Here is a 9,348-nt window from a genome sequence, read left to right as displayed (position 1 = left end):
CGACCACCTTCTGTACAAGAGGATGGTGTTGTGGAGTGTGGCTGTAGGGAGGAGGAAGGAGAAGGAGAGGGGGCACGCAGCCTGTTGGCCAGCTCCCCCTCGCTCCCATTCCCCCCCCCCCCCCTAATCTTCCCTCTTCTTTGCACGTGTCAACGTTCGTCTGTTTGCTCTGTCGGTTTTGTGCGTTTTTTCGTTGCTTTTATTCCCCTGGATGCCCCCCTCTTATCTCCCCTCCCCCTCCCGATTCTCCGTCTCCCACCACCTGGGTGGCTTCTCCTGTGCGCTGTGTCCCTTTTCCCTCTGCCCAACTCTCCGGCTCCCTCTTCGTCTTCACCGTGCCTGCCTGTCTCGTCGACGCCCCTTCTCTGCCCTTTTCCCTCCTCTCCCTCCTCCGCGTGTTTGTCTGATGGAGTGAGGTGGACTCTCGTCGTTGGTGTTTTTGTGTCCGGCCCCCCCCCCCTTTACGTGTACGTGTGCGTGCGTGCGTGCATTCGCTAGGGAAATGGACCACAGCCTTGTCTCCGTGGACGTGCAAGGGAGCTGGCGCTGCCGCCAAGAGAGCGCTACCACCGAAAAAGGACAGGGGGGGGGGGGGCAGACAGAGAGAGAGAGAGCACCCGAGCATGACTTGAGGCACACTGCGGTTGGTGAGGGAGTAGAGCCATCGAAGCGCACGACGACTGTGAATCGAAAAGGGGGAGCGCGAGTGGGTGTGCGCGGATTTGCCGCCTTCCACCCAATCCTCGCCTTCGCCCCCCCCTCCCCCTACCCCGCCCCTCTCTTTTCTTCCCTTTCAAAAATACTTTAAATTCGCTTTTGTTTATCTTCATTGGTGTCATGCGTGCGACCACACACGAGCGAAGAGGCACGAGATGAAATTCTGTAAAAAGTCACGAGAGTGATGGCCGCACCGAGAGAGGTGCAGATGGCGAAAAGTAACTCGCACGCGCATTGTCTGGGAGGGGAAAACAAAACGACATCTGCTGGCACTCTGTCTGGAAGCAGTGGATCACCAGCAACGGGGACGAGCACACACACACACACACGCAAGGAAAATGGCGCGTGCGCAGGAGAGGGGGCGGTGGCGAGGCGGAGAGGAGGAAAAGAGAGTCGGCCGCGCCTTTGCACCCGCGCTGGTTTGGCATTTGCCATCTCCCCTTGTCTCCACCCCTCTCCTTCCCCGGTGTTCCCCCGCTTCCAGGCGATTTTCTCTCGTCACCCCCCTACGCGCTGTGGCCGTTTTCCTTTTGCGAGGTGGTGCGCATGCTCGCACATCTCTGGATATTTCTCACTGCCCTGATGCCTGTGTGTCACATGGCGTCGCCGCTGCACACCAGTCTTTCTCTCTTTTTCTTTCTCTACGCCCCCGCTTTCTATCCCTCCCCCTCCTCCCCTCCGCTGCCTCACTCTACGTTGATCCTCTCATTTCCCGGCTCCTCCCCTCAGCCCCCCCTCCCCATATCGATCCCTGACACACACACCCACACCCCTACACCCCCACCCACACACACACACACCTATACTCACGTATACCCCCCCCGTGTGTGTGTGCCATCGAAAATGTGCTGCCGTCCCTGCCGCGTAGGCATTGTCCTCTAGAGCACTTTGCAGGTCTTCGCCTTCCTCTGCATTGTTGTGGTGGGCACCGCAGTCGACCAGTTCCGTGTGCAGAGCACGGATCTGCTCAGTGACACGCCCTGCCTGACGCTGTGGGGGACTGGAGAGCAGGTGCAACTCTGCCGAGTGGGATGTCTTGACAGGGAACTGGTGGGCGGGCTGCCCAGCGCGCCTGACACGCTTCCGCGCGGCGGAGGCGCTGGCGATTGCTGCCGTCCTCACCAGCGGCGTTGCGTGTCTTTTCGGTCTTGTGATGCTCTGCCACTGGCTGTGCCAGCTGCTGAGCATCATCGGCAGTGGCTGCGGCTTTGCTGTCGCCGCGCTCATGGTGGACGCTTTCTACAACAACCGTGAGGAAGGCCCTCAGGTGCTCCACATGCCCTGCAGCGCGCTCCGCGAGAAAGGCCCCGTCATCGTGTATCCGACCACGGCGGGTATCGCTGGGATGCTCACGAATTACAAGTTGGGTGCCGGCTTCGTCTTGTACGCTGTCGGCGAGAGCCTTTCTCCCATAAACATCGTCTTTGTGGTACTGTCGTGCTGGAAAGGGGGGAGGCACTCCTCTGCGCTTCGATGTGTTGTTTTTGTGTGTGTTGCTCTTTTGTTTTCATCTGTGTACGCTGTGGAAAGGCGCGTTCGCCTGATTGGCTGGGGAGAGGTGTGTGGGGGGTGTGCGGGCAGGGGGCGGGGGGCGGGGTAGGGGGGTGCTCGCAGACCAGCCGAGAAGGCAAGCTGCGGAGCGGGTGTGTGGGCGCAGCGAGGGGGATGATGGGCAGGAGGATGAGGGCACGCCGCCGAGTGCGATCGTGGTCGGCTGTATCGCAGCAGAGCAAGGAAACGAAGCGGCCGCGGCTGCGCAAACCCGCCTGGCGGATCCCACAAGCGATATTCGAGTGGGTGAATATCTCGCCTCTCCTTTCTTGCGTTCGCGTGGGATTCCGCACAGCTCCCCGCCCCTTCTCTCCCTCCCCCCTCCGCTACTCTGCTCTTCGCCCACACGCCGGTTCGCGATGCGTGTGGGCAGAGTGCCGCGCCCCTCAGTCGCCTGGTCAGCTCCACATAACACCTCTTGAGTACGCCCCTTGTTGCTCTTTTTCTTTGATTGATTGTCCCACTGTCCCCCCTCGTGCCAGGCCCTCTGCGAGCTGCTCACGCACTCGTAGATGTCGCGCGTGGTGCACCGTAGCGCACATCAGTTCTCACATATTCCTTCCGACCCCCCCCCCCACCTACCCCTCCCCTAGTTCCCTTGGTGCCATTCTATTGTTTTTGTTTCTTCGCTTGTTTGTTTGCCGTTGCTGGATGGCGCACCCGTCCACCGCCACCCACCCACCCAAGGCCGAGCCGCCGCTCTCTTCCTGTAGCGGTTCGCCCTTTGCATCATTCTTTTTTGTTGTTGCGCCATCTGTTCTGGCCTCCTACGTTTTCTTCGGTCTCTTCTCAGCGTTGTGATCGCCGCTGTGCCATCTTCGACGTGTTCTCATCACTCCTTCCCTAAGATCCCGTATGGCTGCGTGTGGCTGCTCTTTTCCAGCGCGCCGGTATGCGTTATCTCCTTGTTCAGTTGTCGAGGCTTTTCATCTCGTCGTTGCACGTCACCATGGTGACGCACCCAAGCGAGCATGTGTGCGGGGATGACCGCACAAGAGCAGCACAACAGACGAACGGCGCGGAGAGAACTGCTGAGCTCGGGGGGTGGTGGAGAGGAGGGGGTGATGCAGCACCGCTGTGGCAATCTAAAGATGCAGCAACAGATGGTGTTAACGGTGCACGCATGAATGGAGGCGCATACACCCAAGCAGGCACACGCGCGCACACAAAGGCACCAAAAGGATAGGAAGGGGGGGGTAAAGGACGAGCCAATAGACGGGGTGTCTTGCTTTGCGGTCACTCGCAGTCTTTTCCCCCTCCGTCATGTGGGCTTTGTTCCTGTATGTGTGGCATCTATGTGTTCGTTGCCGCACGCCCCCCTCGCCTTCCTCCCTCCCTCTTGTCTCATCATCACTTCGCTGTTGTTCGTTTGTTTTTTTCGCGATAACTTGACTCATTCGTCCTCTTCGTCTCTTCGCACCGTCTCATCGTTTCACGTTCTTGTGGTTGTTACAGAGAGAGAGGGGGGGAGGAGGGAGGGACAGCCTCCCTCTTCTTCCCCATTCTCCCATAACGAGCCCTAAACTGCCCCGCACCCACTAATACCCGCACATATGCACCCGCTCCACCTGCATATCCCCTCCTCTGTTGTTTTCTCCCCCTCCCCTCCCGCTTCTTCCCTGCGCAAGTGATGTGCGGGGTGCAGGAATCAGTGTGTGGACGTACATGTGTGTGTGTGTCTGCGTGCGCGCATATCTGTGTGTGAGCTGGCGTATATTGGTTCGCTTCTACCTTGTTTGATATTGTGTGATCCCGATCCCCTCGACCCCCCCTTCTTCTGAAGAACTCTGGCGCCATCATCATCTCCGCTGATCTATCCAGCCAGAGGAAAGGGTTTCTTGACCTCAGCAGTGATGAAAGAAAGACAGACGGACGTGGAATGGCCGGCCGGCAACAACCACCGCATCGGCAAACAGTAAGAAAGCGAAGTGCTGTTTGGCCTAACGTGATCGGCGGGCTCGTTGCTTCATCGGCTGCCCTACCGTTTCCTTTTCCGTTTTAGCTCGTATTTTTGTCTCTCTCGCTCTCCAGCAAATGGCGTCACACCGCACCGCTTAGCGTGTGTGTACGCACGTGTGCCCCCCCTGCAGGCGAGCGAGCAGGTGCTTCCCGGCATTTACGTGTCTTTGTTGCCTCCACCCCTTTTCACCCTTCGCGGTCGTCGTTTCTCTTGGCTTATACGCCATTGTTTCCCCACTGCGTGTATTGTCTTTGTTCCCCTCTCCCTTTCTTCTTCTTTTCCCCCTAAGTCTACCGATCGTGTGGGCGCTGATCCCCCCCCGCCCCCTCCCCCCCCGCCGGATCTGCCAGGGCTGTGCGAAGTTACATTTATGTTTTTGTGTTTGTTGGTGGGAGTGGCTACGTTCCTATCGCGTGATTCTCTTCTGGTGTGCTCCCCCTCTTGGCGGGTACCCGCATCCCGAACAGGACATCAAAGAGGCGCGCCTCACATGGAAGGGTGGAGACGCGAAAAAAAGAACAACGAAAGGTGTTTTAGCGGGGCTCTTTACCGAGACAAGCAAACAAATGTGGAGCTGGTGAATGCGACCCTGCGTTCTTGCGTATAAGCTCATGCGCCTCTGCGCCCACTCTTCCCCCTTCTTATGCGGACTCAAAGCGATCAAAAATACTTGCTGCGCGCCAGGAAGCGGCACCGAAGAGTGATGCATCGGTGGGAGCGCTGCGAAGGAACGGCGAAGCATCCGGGAGCGTCTAGGGCCAAAGCAGGACGAATACCGCGAGGGTGCAGCAGTCGGCAACTGCCCAATGTTTTTTCTTGTCTTTGATGTGTGTTTTATTTGTGCCCCCGTTTTTGTTCGTATATTTCAGCGGGGCGGCTTGGAAATGGAAATGGAAATGAAAATAGAGGAACCGACACATTTCTTCCCCCCCCTCCCTATCCCCCTCTCCCCCCTCCGGCACTTCCCTGTCGAAGCGCTCGATGGAAGCACATTAACACCGCTTCCCCTACTAACCGACGCAACGGTGAATACGAGGGAGGGAGGGAGCTGCTCGTACCGATAGGCAGCGCACGTGGTGGCGTGTGCCCTTCGCCTCCCCGCCCCTTTGTTCGCGTCCGCATGGGTTGATACGCCCTGTTCACTGCTTCGGTTTGCACACACCCATTCACTGTTCCCTCCTCTTTCTGCGTTCCCTCTACGCCCCACGCGCCCTCTCCCCCTCCCCTGCCTCCTTCCCCGGTAACCCGCGTCACCCTGACTGTCGAAACAACCCGACAATGAAATGTGATGCTCGTGGTGTTCTTGGCGTGTTCTCCTCTGTTCCTCTCACTTTTCCGGGCGCCTGTCGACGACACGGAAACATGAACGCCTACACGCACATCAACGCAACTCTGAGCGGTTTTGTCGGTGCGCGACTTGGCTTCCACGGTGTTGAATACCCCCGTCAAACCCGCCGCATGCGGTAGTGCCGTTCCCCTATTGATTCGTTTGTCAGCCCGTCTTTTTTCTTTGTTGCCCTTCCTCCTCGCTTATTAATCGCGCGTGTCTCTCACCCCCCCCTCACACACACACACACACAAAGTATATCAATCCCTCACCCCGAAAAAAATATTATTAACAAAAATGGGCTGCCTTTCGGCGATCATCTTCGGCATTTTTTCAGCTCGCCGCGGTGGTCTTTGTCGCTGTCGGCACCCCGTTGGCGATGTTCCAGCCGCGGGGCGATGACATAACCCGCAACGGTTACTGCATCACCATGTGGGGTATTCGAGAGCGGTGCTTTATTCCCAGGTGTGTGTATGTGTGCGGGTCTGCGCATTTGACGACGCGGATTTGTCATTGCCTCTCTCTCCTTGGCAGTGTCGATATGGGTTCCTCACAAACCTTGTCGGTTTCTTTTTATGCCTTTGTCGGTGATGATTCGCAGAAAAAGGAATTCCGTGCAGGGGAGGTTGCATCGCGTTCTCTCCCCTCCTGTATTTGCTGTTCTGTGTGGGCGTGCGGCACTACTCCGTGATGCTGTCTTCGATGCCGTAGGAGATTTGCAGAAGCGTTGACTCCTGTATTGGATCCTCTGTTTTTATCGCCGTCGCGTGTTTATTTGCTTCGGCCCCCCCCCCCCCGTCATTCAGTGCACCTGCATCGATTGACGAAGCGGCTACGTCACTTCCCCTCCACCCACCCTCCCCCCACCCGCTACGTGTCCCCGCCCTCTCTCTGCTTATTCTCGGTGCGCATATATATATATATATATATAGTGTGTGTGTGTACTTGTCTTGCTTTCATGCGCAGCCTCGTTCTCACACATACACATGTAAGCATTCAAGTGTACTCACATACTCACGCAAAGGGTATTCACTTTCGTATCTCGGCTGAGTGCAATGCTGAGGGTCATCACGCGCATCTGTCTGTGTGCGGTACGTGGCATAGGCAGCGCTGCTGCGAGCTCTGATGCAACTGCGTCCGCATCCCCACGTGCCTCTTCTTCAAGCTGTCCACCTGCTTCGAGCGCTGGAGAAAGCAGCGTTCGCTTCACCGTGCCGAGCCCTTGCCAGTGCAGTCACTGGACCTACGGCACGGCTCGCCCTCAATCGACTGCGAAGGGACCATGGGACAGCCTAGAAGGCCTTTTGGTTGGTGTGCATCCGACGAGCCCGGCGGACGTTTTCGAGGATCGCCCAGTTGCGCTCGGGCGCCTCATCTCTAAAGTGACGGAGACAACTTACAGGATGAAGATCTTCTGGGCTGGTCAGAGGGGTCGCACCGGCGCGCGCCATTGTAATGACCCGCAGACGCTTTTGTTGGATGTCGGCACGCGAGTAACGATTGGGTTCCAAGACAATCCTGCCAGCGCTCCGGGAGCGGGGCAGTCCGGCATGTACATGAAGGGCACCATCGCCAGAGTGAACGGTGATGGAACCTACACGCTGCTAATGAATAACGGTGAAGTAGAGCTTTCTGTGGCACCTGAGCGCGTTGTGGAGTACGAGCCACCCAAGAAGCTATTCCATAACGCGAGGTTCCTTGAGCTCGTAATATGGCTGCGCTCCTGTGTGCACGACCCGCGCGACGTCGAGGCCATCGCGTTCATCCTCTTTAGCCGCGGCTGGCGAGTGGAGCGGATCTACCTCTTGGAAAAGGCAGACCTTTCACAGTTTGTGTTTGTGTCGAAGCTCGAGCGGGACGGCATTAGCGAGAAGGCGCAGTGGGAGCGCGACCACGGCAACGTTATTCGAATGCTGCACCGCGAGCGAGTGAAGGATCGCAATTTTCGTTATGCACTGGCGAAGTACAAGGGCGCCATCAGCTGCATGTCCGGTGTGTTAGTCGTTACATATGTATTCACGACAAACCTACGTGCCTACAGGCGGCAGCAGCGAGGTCATCAACTCCATACAGCGATCAAAACTCTTTCCAAGGCTGCCCAGTCCTCCAAGGGTGAGGGCGTGATCGCGTCGGCCGATGGGAGCTTTATTGTGCAGCGCAAGAATGAGGAGGGGCTCGTGCGCAGTGTGCTGACGCAGATGGTTCCCTCTCATCCCCGCATTGTCGCCTTCACAGGTAGCTCTGGCAGTGGCAAGAGCGTGCTGTGCCGCAACGCCGTGCGAAAAAAGCAGGTTCCGGCTGTGTACGTCGACATTCGTGGCGCCGAGGACACGCTGCGCAGCGTCGTCAAGGCGCTAGGTGTGAGCAACGTGGAGGTCTGCGGTGATCTGCTTGACTTTGTGGGGGAGGCCATGCGAGGCGCAACTGTGAAAGGCAGCGACTGCATTCCTTTTCTGGTAATGAAGTTGCGCGAGGGTAGTGACCTGGGCAAGGTGTACCGCGAGGTTGTCAGCTTGGTGAGCGACTACCAGGCCTGTCATATCATCCTAGAGGTCCCCATGAATGCTCTCACGCCTTCGAACGTGTCCTTACCGAGACTCGATTTCTATTACATTCCACCCTTCACTCGTGAAGAGGCGTTCGCTTACACAGAGCACATGTTGGATGCGCTAGACCTTGTGTATTTCCTAGAGACAGTGGGAACAAACAGCAACGACCTTGATGAATTGTACGCTGCGTTGCGCCAGCGCGGTGTAGACCCTGTTGCATACACGAGTTTGAAGCTAATGAAGGCAATGCGTCGTCTCCAGGCTGCGTTGGGGCCACCTCTTTCTCCTGCCCGTGCAGCTATTCAGAAGTTGGCCGTGATGCCGTTTGTGGCTGGTTTGCGCGATGACACCATCGTGGATATGTCTGTGCTCGGCCAACCGGATCTGAAGGACTTTGTGCTATACGATCCGGTAAAGGATTCGTGGCGCTTTACGCAGCAAGTGTATCACACCGCTGCGCGCTGCGTGTTGATCTAGCGTGTTCCCAGAGGGCATGAGCGAGATTGAGGATTTCTGCTCTCTAAAGATGTTTGAGAATGAGGTCAAACCACACAGGGTTTAGAGGCGCAGCAAGAAGAGGCCCTTGGCAGTTCTTGAAATTCCACCCACTTTTGCAAGTAGAGCGTCCCTCCAACATGTCAAAAAAAGGGCCTGGGTCGCACTTGGGTCGTGTGTGCGCAAAGCAAGTGCTACAATCACACACACACACACACACACACACACTTAAAAAAAAAGAAGGTTGTCAACGCTCTTCAGACGTTGGCCTAGCCCACCCCGTTGGCTGACGCTGTTGGACATCGCATTGGGAGTGGACGGGCGTGTTGGTGTCACTTACCCTGCCGCATCCCATAACTCTCCTCTCCCCCTCTTCTTCCTTTCTCCTCCTTTCTACATGCCTGTGTCTGTGTTTAGGGTTAGGCGTGTTGATGTATCGACTTGTGTGGGTGACTGAGCATCTCACCCTCCTTCCTCCAGCAAAAAAAAGCATTTGAGTCCACGCACCTATGCATGCGCACCCGTTGTATTGAAGCGTTTCGAGATATTTGTGAACCGTTTTTAAAAGTCAGCGTGTTGCCACTGTTGTGACGTTGACTTCACTGTCGCATGATTTAGTTGCGCTATTGGTGCTCGTGAGGTTTCATTTTCTTATTCTTGCACTCTCTTGTGTTGGGTCTGTCTGTGTGTTGCAGTTCAGAGACACCCACTCCAAATTATCCACAGACACTCCGACGCGCGCGTGTGTG

The 9,348-nt window shown here is 56.8% G+C and overlaps 1 protein-coding gene across 1 annotated transcript; it reads left to right on the top strand.

Moving 5' to 3' along the window:
• Positions 1-6,610: 6,610 nt before the first annotated feature.
• On the top strand, positions 6,611-8,581 carry JKF63_01710 (uncharacterized protein; the record flags this gene model as incomplete). The annotated part of the gene is made up of 1 exon (XM_067897756.1): positions 6,611-8,581. The coding sequence occupies one exon, from the start codon at positions 6,611-6,613 to the stop codon at positions 8,579-8,581; it is 1,971 nt and encodes a 656-aa protein (XP_067753913.1).
• Between the last annotated feature and the right edge of the window lie 767 nt (positions 8,582-9,348).

Source organism: Porcisia hertigi, chromosome 34, assembly GCF_017918235.1.
Source record: "Porcisia hertigi strain C119 chromosome 34, whole genome shotgun sequence".
In the NCBI taxonomy this organism is placed as follows: Eukaryota; Euglenozoa; class Kinetoplastea; order Trypanosomatida; family Trypanosomatidae; genus Porcisia; species Porcisia hertigi.
Note: the sequence above shows the minus strand (reverse complement) of the source record. Positions and strands in the feature narration are given on the sequence as shown.